This window comes from Strix uralensis, chromosome 11, assembly GCF_047716275.1.
Source record: "Strix uralensis isolate ZFMK-TIS-50842 chromosome 11, bStrUra1, whole genome shotgun sequence".
Classification (NCBI taxonomy): Eukaryota; Metazoa; Chordata; class Aves; order Strigiformes; family Strigidae; genus Strix; species Strix uralensis.
Window position 1 is genome coordinate 19,193,417 of NC_133982.1, and position 16,227 is coordinate 19,209,643.

At 44.6% G+C, this 16,227-nt stretch overlaps 1 protein-coding gene across 1 annotated transcript; it reads left to right on the plus strand.

Moving 5' to 3' along the window:
* Positions 1-6,555: 6,555 nt before the first annotated feature.
* MINAR1 (membrane integral NOTCH2 associated receptor 1) lies at positions 6,556-15,946 on the plus strand. The gene is made up of 3 exons (XM_074880469.1): positions 6,556-8,884; positions 10,364-10,618; positions 14,810-15,946. Exons 1-3 carry the CDS (start codon positions 6,587-6,589, stop codon positions 15,005-15,007), a joined length of 2,751 nt encoding a protein of 916 aa, XP_074736570.1. The 5' UTR covers positions 6,556-6,586; the 3' UTR covers positions 15,008-15,946.
* The last annotated feature ends 281 nt before the right edge of the window (positions 15,947-16,227 follow it).

Genomic DNA, 16,227 nt, shown 5'->3' on the forward strand with positions numbered 1-16,227 from the left:
AGTAAGAGACCCTCCCAGCCCCTGCGGTCCTCGCCGGACGCCCCGGTTTCCCACCTCTTTGTCAGGCTCCCCGGGAAGGGGGGGACTTAAAAACCTTGAAACTCCATCTGTGACTTTGGCAGCTCCACTTTAGTCCCACACAGCTGGATCTGCCCGTGGGCAGCTGGAGGGGAGCAAGCGGGTGACCCCCAGGTGGGCCCCGGGACCCCCAAACCCCAAGTGGGGAGCCTGGAGGGATGGGGGGTGCCAGGGATGGGGACCAGGGAAGCAGGACCCACCAGGGCGAGGAAGCCGGTCTGTGCAGAGTCAGGTCCGGGGTGGCAGTGGGGTTGTTATAGGTTTGCCATGCAAAAATCCAGGTTTCCCACAGATGGAATAAATTGCTCACATTTACCTCGATTAGACCTTTTTGTGTCTATCTGTCAGTGCTTGCAGTGGTGTCTCCTTGTGCAAAAATTTTCAGGAAAAATGTGACTTGGATGTGCTCTAATAACGTTTTGAGAGGACGGTATTTGTGTGTGTTCGTATGGGCCAATAGTTGGCAAAGAATAACCAAGAGGATATGATGCAGTAATAATTCAAGTAATTTATTGCACGGTTTTAGAATGATTTTTTGCACTTTTCTAGATCGTATAGATACCTTAACCTCAATTGCATAACTGAACAATGCAAATAATCAGCCTAATGTTATTGTGCAAGAAAAATCAATGACAAACCTTGTTCGACTCGAGCCCTGACACAGCCGTGAGGGTACGCTGCCTTTATCCATGAGTTCCCCGTGCACTAGGAGCCTTTAAAAACTGCTGAATTCGGGAGATGGGGGGGAGCTGAAGTGTTGTGCAGAGTCGTTTTACAGCAGAGCCTGCTTCTGTTAAGGAGCTGGGTTTGTAAAGCATGGGTTTCCAAGGCTTGTTCACACAAGATAGAGCCAGAAAATAGCAACTTCTTCCAGTGCTAGTCCCCACCAAACCCCCGGGGTGAGGTTAGCGGTGGGATGCCCGGGAGGCTCCCAGTCGCTCAGCAGTGAGCCGCTGGCGAGAGCAGGTGCACAAGCCCAGAGAGCTCCCAGGCTGCAGGCTTTCGTCCCCCTCGGCTCTGGAGGAGTGAATAAAAATCACCCCAGCCAGTCAGGGAGCCAACACACATCTCCTACCTGCCTCGGGGACCGGAGCCCACCCCGGTCCCACACAGCCGAGGGAACCGTCCAGAGGAGGCTGCCTGTGTCGGGCTGTTCGGGAAGACTTTTCTCTTCAATGAAGGGTGGAGAGAAGCGATTGCCATTGCTCGGGCAGGGCTCCAAAGTGCGCTTTTTAGTTCTCTTTCTAACGGGCAGCCAAAAGCAGGGGGAGGAGGAATAAGGTGTGTGGAAACGGGCATTGTTTCCCTGAGTGCCGGCTCTCGTGTGTGTGCGCGATGGAAGCCAGACGGGGCTCGAGGTGCCCATTCATTTGTCAGAAATTTCTTAATGTTTTGACAGAGAAATGGATTTGTGAGTATGGGAGGAAACAAAAACTGAATTCCATCTCGCTGCGTTACATGTTTCATGCGAGGCATGCGTTGCCTGCCTTGTTTTATAGTATCTGGCGTTGTGAAGACAGGCTGAAAGATTTATGAGCTCAAGTTAATAGTAAAACAGCATATCACAGGCTCTATATTAATGTTCTCCTGCGCTGAAGTAGCTGGCTCTTTCTGGGGGAATTTATGCGAGGATCACTCGCTCTGTCTGTCGTCGCTGTAATGGTATTATAGGGTGGCCCGTTAGTCACCATGGGGGGAAGCAAAACAAGGATGCTGTTTCCCTCTCGGCTGGCAAATCAAAGGGAGAGGGGAAATGATGACTCCAGGAACCGCATCTGTGTATTAGCTGCACCTGCTGTGGATATTGGGAAATGGGGAGAGCAAATGTCAGAGGCACAAAGAACAGGGAAGGAAATGAAGGAGGAAATAACAGAGGAAGATAACATGATCTGTCTGCCAGTGGTCACGATTCAGGCTTGTGCAAGACACCTTGCCAGCTGCTCAGGGAAGTCGAGCGGTGGGACTTTCTCTTGAATCCTGTGCCGGGATCTATCTGCCCCGATGTGTGCTGCTCTTAGCCCGCGCAGTGGGGCAGGGTTTGGGCTGAAGGTGCCATGGGGGAAAGCAGCCAGTGCAATGGGGGAGCAGTGCTAATTTCATGAATTCCTGTGGATGGTGAATTTATAGGGTAGTCAGGAGATGAGGGGACCCCCCCCTGCCCCAGTGCTGATTTGGGAGGTGCTGAGGAGGGAAAGTGCATTCTGGCTTTTCTGTGGGGAAGCAAGCTGCATGAAAGAGTATGCAGGTTCCCCTGGTCTGGAGGAGCACAGGGGAGAGGTCTTATGGAGGCTTGATTCCTACAGACACCAGAAAATAGAACAGTATATTCCCTTTGTGCAGCAGAAAGCACTACTTGGGATGGAGGTTGCAATCATAATATTCCTGGTCTTCTCCTCCAGAGTCTGAGATAGCGGGTTAATGGTAAGATGAGAGCTCAGTTCATTGTTCTTGGTGCAGGGCAAGAAGACATTGATTTGTGGTAAGCCTGGAGCTCATCTGTGTGCAAGGAGAGTCGGACCCCATCGACCGGCCGTGCAATATGATGCTGTACAAGTCCATGCTGGGATATAGTTGTGCTATTAGAGCAGCAAATGTCAAATCTTAGGAAGCTGAGTCAAAGCGACCCTCCCAGTGTTAATATAACAAAATCATTAAAGATGAAATGTTAAGTGGCTCCTTCGGTCAGAGACGCTCTTGCTGAAGATAAGTTAGATCCTGTCCCTGTGTCTGGTTAGCTCCATGTCTCTGGAGACCAAAGTCAGTTTGGGGGTGGTTTGGAGGGTGTGTGTAGCTGGTGGTAGTGAAGGTAAGGCATGAGGACGTTGGTGGAATTGAGGTCATCCAGGGAGGCCCTGTGCTGCTGCTCTTGCTGTGGGTGCTTTCATTCGTTTTGCTGCTTTTGACTGATTCATGACCCTGTACCCTGTTTAAAAGGCTTTCCTGTGCTTATTTTGGAGCTTTGCGTTTATGTGCCATGTCCAGGTCTATTCTGGTCCTGGTTTGAGAGATAATGAATGAACATGGACATAGCAGCTGAGACGGTACATGGCCAAGTGCTTGGCACCTGGGATGTGGCAGCTCCCTGGGTGACTTGCCAAAGGGCACCTGTCTCCATCACAGGCTCTTACGAGGCTTGACAAGAGACAGAGGAGCTTAATGTGCCACTAAAAGCCTTGGCACCAGGTTTTTACATCCCTGACCCAGGAAACAAGATTTCAAGGCCCTTAATATATTATCCTTATGGGGTAATACATCCTATTCTTCACAGCTTGAATTTGTTTCATGCTCCACTAGCAACATTTCTGATGCTCTGGCACAAGGGAGCACCTATTTCCATGCTCAGGCTGAAGCCCAAAGGTACCTTTCACACCTAAAGTGTGCTCACACCAGAAAGCTGTTTGTGAACAGCCAAGGGGTGAAGAGGAAATTATTCCAACTCCTAGTCAGTCTACCTTTCATCAAGGCCTACATCTGATTTTGCAACCTGCCTTTTCAATTCCCACTCTATAGCTGAGCATCAGTTGAGCAAATTGGCCAAATTCCCACCTCAGCAGGCTCAGCTCTCTCCTGGTCACCCTTGTCTTAAAGCCTCTGTTACCTCCCTGTCCTCTCACTGCTTTACAGTTGACCACCACCTCCCAGGCCTGGGTGTGGGAGCACAGGGTCCCAGACTGAACTAAACCAGGTCTAGGAGAGCTCCTGTGGTTGGATCCTCTGGTTGGGATGCTTTAGTGTCACTGCCTTACTGCTTGGGTATGGATTGGAGTCCCCAAACCAAGGCTCCTTGTCAGTGCTAAATAAAAGTAATGTGAGATTTGGGGGTGTGCAGTGCTTCCACTGAACTTTCTGAACTTGTCAGCACTTAGCACCTTTGAAAATCAGGCTGCACCAAGGTTTTACTAGATTCACAGGGTTTAGAAACCTGAATTGAAGTTAAAACCTCTTCTGATGGGAGAGGTACACTAGGAATGGCTTGGCAGAAACCAAAAAATTTCAAGAAACTGTACCTAGGATATCCTCACTGGGATGAGAGAGTAAAGACAGAAAGGTAGAGAACCAAATGGCTTGACAGTTTTAAGAAATGCATAATTGCAAACTGGCTACTTGTGTATGTTAGCAAGAGTGTGAGTAGGGAGGAAGCAGGGCGCTGGCAGGCTGGTGCAGGCAGCGTAAAGTGTCTATCAAGTTGTGAAAACACATATCCAGGTGAGCGTTTTGCAAGAAGCTGTGAAGTTACAAATGGGAGGAGATAGTTGCTTTCACTGGTATTCAGCTCGGAGGTGACAAACACACAGATTTCCACTCTTGCCCCAGATGACTGATTTATAACATGCAGAAAATTGAGTTGCAATGCCAGTCCCCCGGCAGGTGGGAAAGTCTGCGAGCCCCACATGTGAAGTTTACCCGGGGAGTGCTTGGTGGCTTTGGTGGCAGGTAGAATGGTTTGGACCTAGCTTGGGAGCTTCATTGTCTAATGATGACATGTCAGAGAAATACAAAGGCAGGCTGTTAAAAAGACTGTACCTCTGAGCACACACTGTTGATAAAGAGAAAAGGGGTACAAGCATCCTCCTCCAGCTTTTAGCATTACTTTCTGGAGCTGAGCACTGAGCAATATAACATTTTTGCTCTTTTGTCAGTTCGCAGAAGTGTTGTGCTGCTATGCATAATACAGGAGCTTTAAAGCAAACATGCATGCAGCTGAGGTGTTAGAAAATCCCTGTAGCCATTGGTTTCTGAGAGTAGTGTTTACAATCACAGAAATAAATTCACGTTGCTGCTGCTCAACTTCTGATCATATGCAGTAGAAAGATGCTACTTAAATAAACAGCCAAGTCCGTATGGAGACTTGTTTCATGTTCTTACAGGCAACCTGGTGGTTTTCTTTTTTCCGTCTGGAAGATGCTACTGTGGCATTTGCTACCGAAGCTGGCTTCTGACACTGATAGTAATCACCAGTGTGTACTGTCAGGGCAAGATGAAAGGCTACAAGAGAGGGAACTGGAGCCCTGTATTCCTGGAGTGCTGCTCAATAGTCCTGAGGTTTTTGGCTGGGAGGTGACTTTTTAAATGAGTTATAAGAAACCTTGCAAGCCTGACTTTTGTGCTTTGGCATTTGGGTGGATATTCTGCACTTGATGCGGATGGAGAGACTAGTTCCCGGGGGTCATCTAAGGGTGGGAGTGAATGGGGGAAGATGCCATACCTTTTTGGGGAAGGGAAAATATTTTTGTCATTCCTATCAGTAAGAGTAACAAAGACAAAGTGACCAAATATAGGTATTGGCAGACTGTATTATCCGGTGCTCTGTCTGTCCTAGTAGCTAAGAGCAGAGACACTGACAAGGATATTCACAGTAGGCAGATGAAAAATAATCTGCCCCCCATCAACATCCTTTCCTAATCCATAATAGCTAGAGGTTGGTTTCAACTCTGAAAGTGCAGGGGTTTATATCCTTTGCAAGATGTTTGCTAGCATTAGCCGTGCTTGTTTGAGCTATTCTTGTTATCCACATAAATGTGCAGCCTTTGCTCTCCACCTCTGCCCTGTCGTTTCGGGCTGGTGAATGGAGCTGCACTCCCTGGGTTTCTCTGGGAGCACATCACTGAAGAGAATGTTCTACGTCCTTGATATTTCTCAGTCTTCAAATCCACCCTGATTGGCAGCCAGCCCTCTAGCATCTGCTGGATTGGTTTCAAGATTCAGTGGGATTTTTTTTTTTGTTTAACTCTTTCTGCTCTTTTCTAAATTTTGCGCTTTATAGCTGAATTGGGCTCACACAGATTTTTTCGCGTGGGACCGGACATCTTTTCCATTCCTGAATCGTAAACTTAGGAAAAGATATTTCTGGAAAAAGTATTATGGTATCCAGAGGACATAATTCAGAGTAGAGGAGAAAATAATGTTTTAAAATAAGCAAGATGGTAATTATGTGCTCAAATAACTTCTAAAAATGCGTCAGAAGTTTATTGTCAGAAAATCTTCCTGAGAGCCATTTGCAGTCAGATATGAAAACAGCTGGGGTTGTCATGGCATGGTAGATCATCTCTGGTTAGGCTAGGGCTAGAATTATTGCCAGACAATTTGACGTGTCTGTACTTTCAACCTCTCACAAGTTGGTAAGAAATTCTGCGAAAGCCCCATAGCAAGCAGGCTGGGGTTGCATATCTGCCACTAGGTCAGCCCCTCCAAAGCTTCTGCTGTTTATTCACTTGTTCGCTTTAGTAGACACTGACGTAAATGAACCTCCTTGGATGAAATCCTGATTCCATTTAAGTACTGATTCCATCAATGCTAGGATTACAGCCTGGAGTTTGGAAGTATGAGGATGGGGTTATGCAAGCAAGCCCTCGGCTGCGTGGCTAGGAAGTCAAGTCCCATCTGTGGCTGAATTACAAGGTCCTGAATATTATTTGTGGGTGACTTACAATCTTTTTTGTTTGCTGTTTTGTGTTGCTGTAGAAGTGGAACGCAGTTTCCAGGCTAAACAACAAAATACACTTAAGCCATGGAGTCCAACCAGGAATCCTCACTCTTCCTGGTGAAGATCTTGGAGGAGCTGGACACGAAGCAGAACACTGTTTCTTACCAGGACCTCTGCAAGTCCCTGTGTGCGAGGTTTGATTTATCCCAGTTGGCCAAGCTCAGAAGTGTGCTGTTTTACACTGCTTGCCTGGATCCTAATTTCCCAGCGACTTTATTCAAAGACAAAATGAGATGCACTGTAAACAATCAGCAATCAAAGAAAATCATGGTTGCAGCAGATATAGTAACAATATTCAACCTCATACAGATGAACGGGGGAGTGGCCAAGGAGAAACTTCCAGTTGCAAGGCAGAAAGTGAAGAAGAAAGAGTCCTTCGAGTCCTGTAGATCTGACACAGAAATCTGCAATATGGCAGACTGCGTGCCCAACTGTGAGCTGAACGACCAGGAGTTTAACCAGGGCTTTCCAGTCAGAAGGTCTTCAAAATGCAGAAAGATGGACTGCAAAGACTGTCAACAGTTTGTCCCCTCATCAGAACCCAACTTTTTACTTGGTGTTAATAAGGAGATGAAGGGCCGGGCTGCCTCTCTGGACAGGCTGCAGGCGCTGGCATCCTACTCCATCGCCACATCCCCGCCATGCGAGATGCAGAGTACGTACTTCCCCATGAACATTGAAAATGAATCTATTTCAGACCAGGACTCCTTGCCTATAAGTGCAGGCATAAAAGAAACTTTCATTTCAAATGACGAGCCGTTTGTGATGCAGTCGTGTGTCCAGAAGAGAAATATATTCAAAGAGGATTTTCATAATCTGATTACAATATCTCCCAACTTAATACCATCCAACAAAAAGCCAGAAGATGGACACAGAGAGCCTCAGAACAGGAAAGAAAGCTCTAAGCAGGCTTTCTTCAACCACAGCTTTGAAATGCCATACAGCAGCCAGTACTTGAATCCAGTTTATTCTCCTATACCAGACAAAAGACGAGTGAAGCATGAAAGTTTAGATGATCTTCAAGCTTCAACATATTTTGGTCCAACTACTGTTCTTGGGCCCCAGGACACCAAAAAGTGGACTGGAAAGCCAACCAAACAAACTGCCTGGCCAGCTAAAAGCTGGAGTTTAAATACTGAGGAGGTACCTGACTTTGAACGATCATTTTTTAATAGGAAGCAGTCTGAAGAGAAGCCACGATACCAGAGTTCGAACAACCCATCTCCAAACTTTCCTTCAGCTGACAGGCATCAGTCCTACCTAAACGCGAAGGATCAGCAACCAATTATGCAGGCAAACTATGCTGTGAAACCAAATGGACATAAACCCAAGGAAATTCCTTCCATTCTAGATGTAGAGAAACATGAGCCAGTCAAAAAGTTTAAGGATAAAAGCATTAATTGTACTTCTGTTCAGATCTTAAGCATTGACAGGACCACGAGCGTTGGGACACAAACGGAGCAGCAAGTTCTAGACCACAAGAAATGCAAGGATTTGTGTGCGACGGGCCAAGCCAAGTACGGAGAGCGGCACTCTCTTAAGCAGTCGGATGATGACTCTGAAATTGTGAGTGATGACATCAGTGACATTTTCCGGTTTTTGGATGACATGAGTATCAGCGGGTCCACTGGAGTGATGCAATCTTCGTGCTACAACAGCACTGGTTCTTTGTCTCAGGTGCATAAATCAGACTGTGAGAGCTCACCTGAACACAATTTGACTAAAATCTCCAACGGCAGTGCCTGTAACAAATTGGATAAAGTGGTCCGGGCAGATATCAGTAACACAGATGATGAACTAAAAACAAGTGTCTGCAAATTAGTTTTGAGGATTGGTGAAATAGAGAAGAAACTGGAATCTCTCTCAGGCGTCCGAGAAGAAATCTCACAAGTCCTGGGAAAATTAAGCAAGTTGGATCAAAAAATTCAGCAGCCAGAGAAGGTCAGCGTACAAATAGATCTCAATTCTTTAACAAGCGAGGCTGCGTCAGATGAGAGTAACTCCCCACAGATATTTCAGTGCCACAGTACTCCTCATGGAGGCAAACTGGAGAATAATCCAGAATGGTGCTGTTCAGATGCCAGTGGAAGCAATAGTGAGAGTCTTCGAGTAAAAGCCTTAAAAAAAAGTCTGTTTACTAGGAGGTCATCAAGATCATTAACAGAGGAAAACAGTGCAACTGAATCCAAAATAGCAAGTATTTCAAACTCTCCCCGAGACTGGAGAGCTATTACTTACACCAACCAAGTTGGCATTACAGAAGAGGAGATGAAAGAGAGAGATGGAGGAGAAAATAAGGACTGGCATAGGAAATCTAAAGAGGTAATTTCAACTTTAACTGGAATAATAAGCACTTAAAAATAATCTAGTTATGAATGTCTTCCATAGTCATCACAAGCCTCAGGGTATGACAATAATTTGTCCTGCCATATTATGCCTGTCTTTATTGTTATCATAATTGAGTGGTTTTGTACCTATATGTTCTTGCTTGGCAGCTGCAATATGGTCAATTTGTTCATTAAAAGCTTTGCTCTTTTGAAAAGGGAGGGGTGATAATGTGGGTGACATCTTTGGAAGATGATGGTATTCTTCACCATCAGTGGTGATATAAGGAGGCCAGGTAATTAACTTGGTGAAAAGGGTGTAGGGAAAATTGAAATCCTCTAGAGGTTGCTTTAGAAGGGATATTTTGAAATTGCATTATGATGGCTTTTATCAGAGAAGTATGTGCATATTTAAAAGCCATCAAAATAGATTCATGGATTCAAATCCCTCAAGAAAAAAATCCTTGTACATGTACTGTGAGATGATAACTGTAGTTATGTTCTCTATATCTGACTTTCACGGTCATTTAAATGAGTCTTAAGCCCCCGTTGTGGAAATGCAGCATAGCTGTGGCCTTGTTTTGGTTGGTCAGAAAAACTCTGCCCATCCTTTCCAGCAGCTGCTCACTGCTGTCTTCACAGATCGCACAGCTGTCGTGCCTGTCCTTGCGCTGGGCTCTGGTTGCTGCTCACTTGAAACTGTGCATGGTGTGTTTCCGTTTCATGGACAGCAGAGAGGGTTGGGGGTCTTTCAGCTCCCTTGTCAGTCAGGACCACATGATGGGCATGCTGTGCCTCCTTATGATGTGGAATGAGGGCAGAGAAGGGTTGAGAAAGGAGAAGAAGAGGTTTGATGGAAGTATGTGCAGTTGGGTGAACAAGAAACCATAAACCATTAGTAGGTTGCAGAAGGGGAAGAAGGTTACCCTGAGTAAGCCCAAACCTTGGCTTTTTTGTACATTGATCTGCCCAGGTTGAAATGCTGACTTTGGAAGTCCCTTCCTCACTCCTGCAGTAGACCGTGGCTGACACTGGATTGGTACCTTGGATTGTGCAGTGTCAAGGGGGTGCTACTTGGGTCTTCCCTCAAGACTTCTTCATGTTAAGATTTGATCTGGAAAGAGAGTTCTACAAGCCTTCATGGGTCTCTTTGCTTTTCCAGATCACCTAGGCTTTTCTAGATGTCAAGGCCATTTTCAGAATAGTTTTATAATCTGTAAACAGTACAAACCCTACATTTTCTCTGCTGCATCAGCTTCTTGTTCATGTTATGGTGAACATGGAGTTGTGTCTGTAAAATACCTCTTCGGTCTGGTTGTGAGAAGAAGGTGGGCAAATAGATTAAGGCCATCCAAAACCTTTTTCCTAGCTGATACTTTTATCATATGGTGATGCTGAAAGGAATATCTCTGTCCTTTGTGTTTAACCCCCTCATAGTCCTGTTTCTTCTCTCAAATTCTTTTGAACCCTATTGCAGGCAGACAGGCAATACGAAATCCCACAGCCACATAGACTCTCTAAACAACCAAAAGATGCTTTCTTGATTGAACAAGTCTTTAGTCCTCATCCCTACCCTGCATCACTCAAGTCACACATGAAAAGCAACCCGCTCTACACAGACATGAGGTTGACAGAGCTGGCTGAAGTGAAACGTGCCCAGCCGTCATGGACCATAGAGGAGTACACGAGGAATTCGGGGGATAAAGGCAAGATTGCAGCATTGGATCTACAAGTGAGTCCCATTTGTTTAATTTGAATGGCTTGATTGCAAATGGATGTGTTGCTGGAATATGCATTTAAGAAGGGATTTGGCTAGCTCAGGAAGGAGCTGTGCAGTGTTGAGCCTCTAATCTTGCTGATCCCTATCCATCCTGGCCAGGGACAAAGAAGAATGTGAATTTTCATTGCTGAATGGTGATCCTTGACAGGTTGGTGCTCCCATCTTATTCTGCAATGGAGAGATGTCTGCTAAGCCATTGTGGTGTTAGCAGCTCTGAAGAAGAGGTGAGGGATAAAGGGGTGGAGAGATGAACCAGTCTCTAACTGCAGTAAGGCAGAGTGGTGTAGGAGCTGGCATTGTTGCTTTTTCTTTTATGCTTGTTCTGTCTGAATTATTCACAGAGAATTTAAGTGTTAGGGCTTTTTTCCATTTTGCTAGGAACACGAGACATAAAATACTTGTAGAAGACGTTCAGTACCATGACTGTTTTTGAAACACATCACCGCTGCAGCTTTGAAGTGGCTGTTGGAAACCAGAGTCATGTGAAGAGCAGATCAACTAATGGTCTGTCTTGTTTGCATTTTAGTTCAGCTTGGAAGTGTGCAGGGTCTTCTGCAACAAGCAGAGCAGAGCAAGTTACTGGGAGACAAATTCAAATTTTGGATTTAAATTTTCCCAAACTGTGGTGTAGTTTAAATCACAATCCTGATGTATTATGGGCTACCCAGACCCAGGACTGAGTGCCCATGTTGAATACCTTGTCTAGCCTGATAAACACAAGGCATCTTCTAGGAAGGAAGATAACTGAGCACAGGTTTAAAGAGGAAGCATGAAGAATGACATCCAAAATGTGTAAAGACCAAACAAATGTTGCAGTATTTGGTCATGAAACCCAAAATGCAAGACATAATGAAATCCATACTGATGCGCAGATCACTGCGTATCACTTAAATGCATTTATACAGCAGCATGCAGAACCAGCAGTGAGACTGGGTCTGACCTCAGGCATTCTGGGTTCCTTGCATGTCTGTGCATGTCCCAGAGCAGAGCAAGCTGCCTCAGCTAGCTACAGGCTTGGCAGCAGTTGGGGTTCACTGACCTACAGCTCAGGGCTTATCAGCACTGTGCTACCAGGGCTCTATGATCAGCAGTCTAGGCGGTGCAGCCACGCTCAAGCAGGGAGTCTGCTTGCCTCCAAAGCTTGTCTGCCAGGGAAGGTGGCATGCAAGAGCCTGAGACTTGCTGCTCCACATCAGCTCTCAATGTCCCAGTGCCGAGGTACCTAACCCAGCTTAAAACTTATCAGACTAAGCCCTAGGAGAGCATCAGGATACTGTGAGAAAGACTTGGATAAGGCCAAAACTCAGGACCCCATGTTGGCTGGTGTGGAGTTAAAATGATCACCCACATGCTGTAGTGCAACTCCCATGAGTGTTTGTGCAGGAATTTGTGCACAACAAATTCTCCTCCTGGCTTGGCTCACACAAACTTCCCTGTCCTCACTAGCCCCTGCTCCTTGTTATGGCTGAAGTGCACCAGGAGAGAAATCAAGTAGCACAGGGACCAGGCTGCACCTTGCCTCAGCTGCCTGCTGCTTTTTGGGTCTTAAAAGCTTTAGAGGGCTTACTAAATTCCTAACTGTGGCATTGCGGACTGTATGCTAGAGTAGGAATAGGCTGAAAAAAGTTTCTCTGCAGCAGGCAGTCGCAAAGCATCCCTCACCTGCTGTGCAGAAGCAACAAGGGAGGTGATATTTGGGAGCAAAGCTCCCCTGGGAGAAGTGTTCTCCATCTGCTCCTCAAAGGGCTGTTTTGTTCCCTGTAAGCTGCTCTGCGCAACTGTGAGCAAACCAGAGAAATCAGCTTATTGCCATCATTTATCTTTAGGATAAAGGTGATAAAACTTCCCTGGTTTGATTCTCTTCCTCCAAAAGGACTGTCAGAATTGCATCTACTCTGCAAAGCCCATGTCTAGACTTTATAATAGAACTTACTGACAAACTTAAAAAATAGGCACAGACTGATGAGTGGTTTTTTTTCCCAGTGATTAAGTTTATTAGAACTGAAAGTAAATACATTATGCTTTAATGAACATTCCTACGTCTGGCAATGAAATGGGAAAGGAAGCTGATTAACAGTAATGGGCCTTTTTAATAATGCATCTTCCTTCTGAAGTAGTTAAAAGGTCAATACCAAGGCAGAGAGGTCCAGAACTGTAATTTCCTTGAAGCATAGTATGGCTATCTTTGAGGTTTTTCTACCTTAGTTTATTTAAAATTTCCCCTGGAACTTGACAAGTCTGCTGGGTTTTCCTTCAAAAAAAGAAATTGCAAAACTAGTCAGGCCAAAGTTTGTCCCAGGTGTGGGGTCTGTGTGAGATCTCATCATTTTGCTCTGTGATATGATAATCCACTGGGATGAACCGTTGTCAGGCTATTTTCTGATGCCTTTAGAGATGAGGTTGCTGATTTTTTTTTCAGAAGGCTGGAGGAGGTCATTCAGAGCCTGAATGATACAAACTCAGACTTGGCTGATGGTCTCTGTTTCAGCATACTAGTGCTATTATAGAGCTCTCCATTAGATCATCATAAAATCATTGCTCAGTTTTAATTTTTTATTTCTGAGATAGCTATAAAATCACTTCTTGTAGTAGTTCTGTACATAAAGCAAACAATGCTTTCAGGCAAAGCAAGGTTTCAGCCAGTAGCTCTTGGCCACAAGATCTGATTAGCCAATTAAAGGCTTACCCAAATCCCTCTCAAGTCAGCTGGAGTTTCTTTGTGCGGAGTCCAGTGAGCTTTGGATCAGGTCCGTTACGAGCCCAGAAATAGTGTGTGTTAGGGTATTCTCACTGGAACATTTTTATGTAGAATCTTTTTCATTTTTTAAAGAAATGGCCTTTGGAGCCCCAGACACAGGAGACAGCTTCGAGGAAAAGCTGTCATTTTTCAGAATGTTCTTTCTGCTTTATTCCTTTCTGCTGGTAAGTGCAATATAATGCCTACTGTTTGGGTTTCCCCCATTTCCCTCCATTTTCCCAAACAGAAATGATGAAGGTCAAAAAACAAGCAAGGTGGAAATGGAAAGCTTGAAGAGCTCAAATTCTAAGGAAGAAAAAACTAAAAGATAAAAAACCAAGAAAACCAAAAATGTTCAGGTGGAGACACTGATAAAGCTCTCTAGGTTGCCTTTTAATTTTCTTACCAATTGAGATTTCCTTCACTTTCTTTTTTCTTTTTCATTACTTCTGTGGAATAGGAGGGCAAAGCCTATAATTTCTTAAGCATACTCTTAAAATCACCTCCAACCCAGAGAGACTCAGACTTTGGCAATGAACAGAGTATTGCCTCCTGTGGAAATATAGATTGTGCCACTGAGGTTAAATGATCTCATCTGTGGAGATGGTCCAGAGTAATGTGTGGTACCAAATTGTATGCCAGGTGTCCAGTTTCCCTTCTTCTTTGGCCCCTAAAACTGAGGCAGCATCATGCATCCAGGTGATTTTCAGAAGATGGAGCTGGAAGGAGAGTTTGAAGCTGAGGATCACTCTGTACAGGGTGATTTCATTTAAATCCACTTGCAACCCCCCTCCGCAGGGTGTTCGGCACCTGCTGCCTGTGGTTGTGTATCCCTGTGCTGAAACGAAGGGCTGGTGTCTCCAGGCACTGCCATGCCAGAGGGGATCTGCAAGTTGCCCATCCAGAGGGACTGGGTGCCCAGTGGGGCTGGGCAATTGCACCCTGCAAGCAAGTTATGGTAGCAAAATTAGGGTTAGCTTTGTAAAATGCAGTGCATGAGGAGGATATGTTAAGAACCCTTCCTATCAGCTGGGCTTTAATAATTTAAAAAGCAGTAACAGAATGGTAGTTGCTGACATCTCTGCTGTCTAGCAGATTAAAGAGATTTTATTTAAATGCCATCCAAGATGACGAAGTTTCCGGCAAATCGGAGGTACATGAGGGATTTTGCAGCAGAATTATACTGTTGCGGGAGTTTATTTTTTGCAGTATTTTCTTGCCACTTTCGTCAGCCTTATGGAACTGGGACCAGGAATTGAAGGGATGTGAGACGCGGCAATAACCCACTTTATCCTGACAGCAGACCCAGATGCAGTTGGGAGGTCTTGAGGCACATCTGCTTTATTTATTTATTTTATTAATGACAGATCCCAGACAATTAACAACTGTTTCCTTTTAATTTTTAGACTCAAGAATCTTTAAACCCAAACAACTTAGAATACTGGATGGAAGACATTTATACTCCTGGCTATGATTCCTTATTAAAACGCAAAGAAGCCGAGTTCAGAAGAGCAAAGGTTTGCAAGATAGCTGCCCTGATAGCAGCGGCAGCTTGTACGGTTATTCTGGTCATTGTAGTTCCCATTTGTACAATGAAATCCTGAACCTGCGGACAGACCTGTGACTCCCAGCTGTGTGTATCTCAGATAGCTCATGCTGTGTTTCAAACGTCTGATGGCAAAACTGTGAGGAATTTGTTAAGGAAGAATGTTCTGAGGATATCCTGATGGAGAATGCTGTAAACGTAGGAAAAACACAAAACAACTAGAGAAACTTTTTTTTTTTTAAAGTTTTATTTTAAATAACAGACTGTATGGCAGAGATAATGGGAACTCGGTTCAATTTTTATGCATTTTTAAAAGTGCAATATTTTTTTTCCTAAAGAAACAATATAATGTTTTACAGAATCAGAGACTGATGAGAATCCAGGCAAAAGAGGAAGGTTGTCTGAGCTATGTTGCATTAACGGAGGTATGGGTACATGGAGGTAGCACTGTATAGAAGGGAATGTTCTACATGCATTATATCGGGGAGCTAGGAAAGTTTTGAGGCTCTCTACAGTGTAGAAAACTCTGAATGTATTGTATTTATTTTATAGTATTTATGTATTTCATGATCATTTGATTGAAAGCAGACTGTGTAGCCATGAACAAAGTTCATTCTTATGTTCAGATTAAAAAGGGCTCTTTGTATTTGGTCTTGCCCTAAGACCCACTCTATCATCACTGAGTGCTTAGATAAGTGCAATGTGCTGCAGACCAAAAAGATTATGTTTTAAAGCAATGACAAGAGGTTTTAGTTACTTCTGTTGAATAACATTTGAATAGAGCTGGCAAACTTGCCTTGCCAAAAGGGTATTCTTTACCTCCACAGACAGTGAAATTGTCTCAATTTCACTCCTGCCAGCAAGCAAAGCTGGCAAATGAAAGCATTGCTCCGTTAAAATTCTTGGAAATGTAATCTGAACAGTTATAATTTTTTTCACAAAGTCTTTGTGCCTTTTTTAGACTGTAGATTAAATAGAACTGTTTAATTTTGCTATTTTAAGCCCATAACATAAATCACAGCATAATGGGTACTAATGGAGGTTCTTTTCCTGCAAGCCTTCTATACAGTTCAGAGTGCTCCTCAAACAGCAGGGCTGGTGGTTACTGAGCACTTATATTAAGGGCACAGTTTTTCAGCACCAGTGGAAACTTGCTGTTAATGCAATGCATTCAGCACGGGGAGATTTTTTGCTTCCCTCTTGCTAATGTACTTAAGAATGATGGTTGACTCTGCTGGACAGCAAGCAGTCTGTATCCCATGGGAAATGTCCATTTGA

Bases quoted from the DNA above. Each gene is read 5' to 3' on its own strand.
- MINAR1 (XM_074880469.1), top strand. From the start codon at position 6,587: ATGGAGTCCAACCAGGAATCCTCACTCTTCCTGGTGAAGATCTTGGAG. The intron at 8,885-10,363 runs GTAATTTCAACT...ACCCTATTGCAG, and splicing joins GGCATAGGAAATCTAAAGAG to GCAGACAGGCAATACGAAAT. The intron at 10,619-14,809 runs GTGAGTCCCATT...TTTAATTTTTAG, and splicing joins TTGCAGCATTGGATCTACAA to ACTCAAGAATCTTTAAACCC.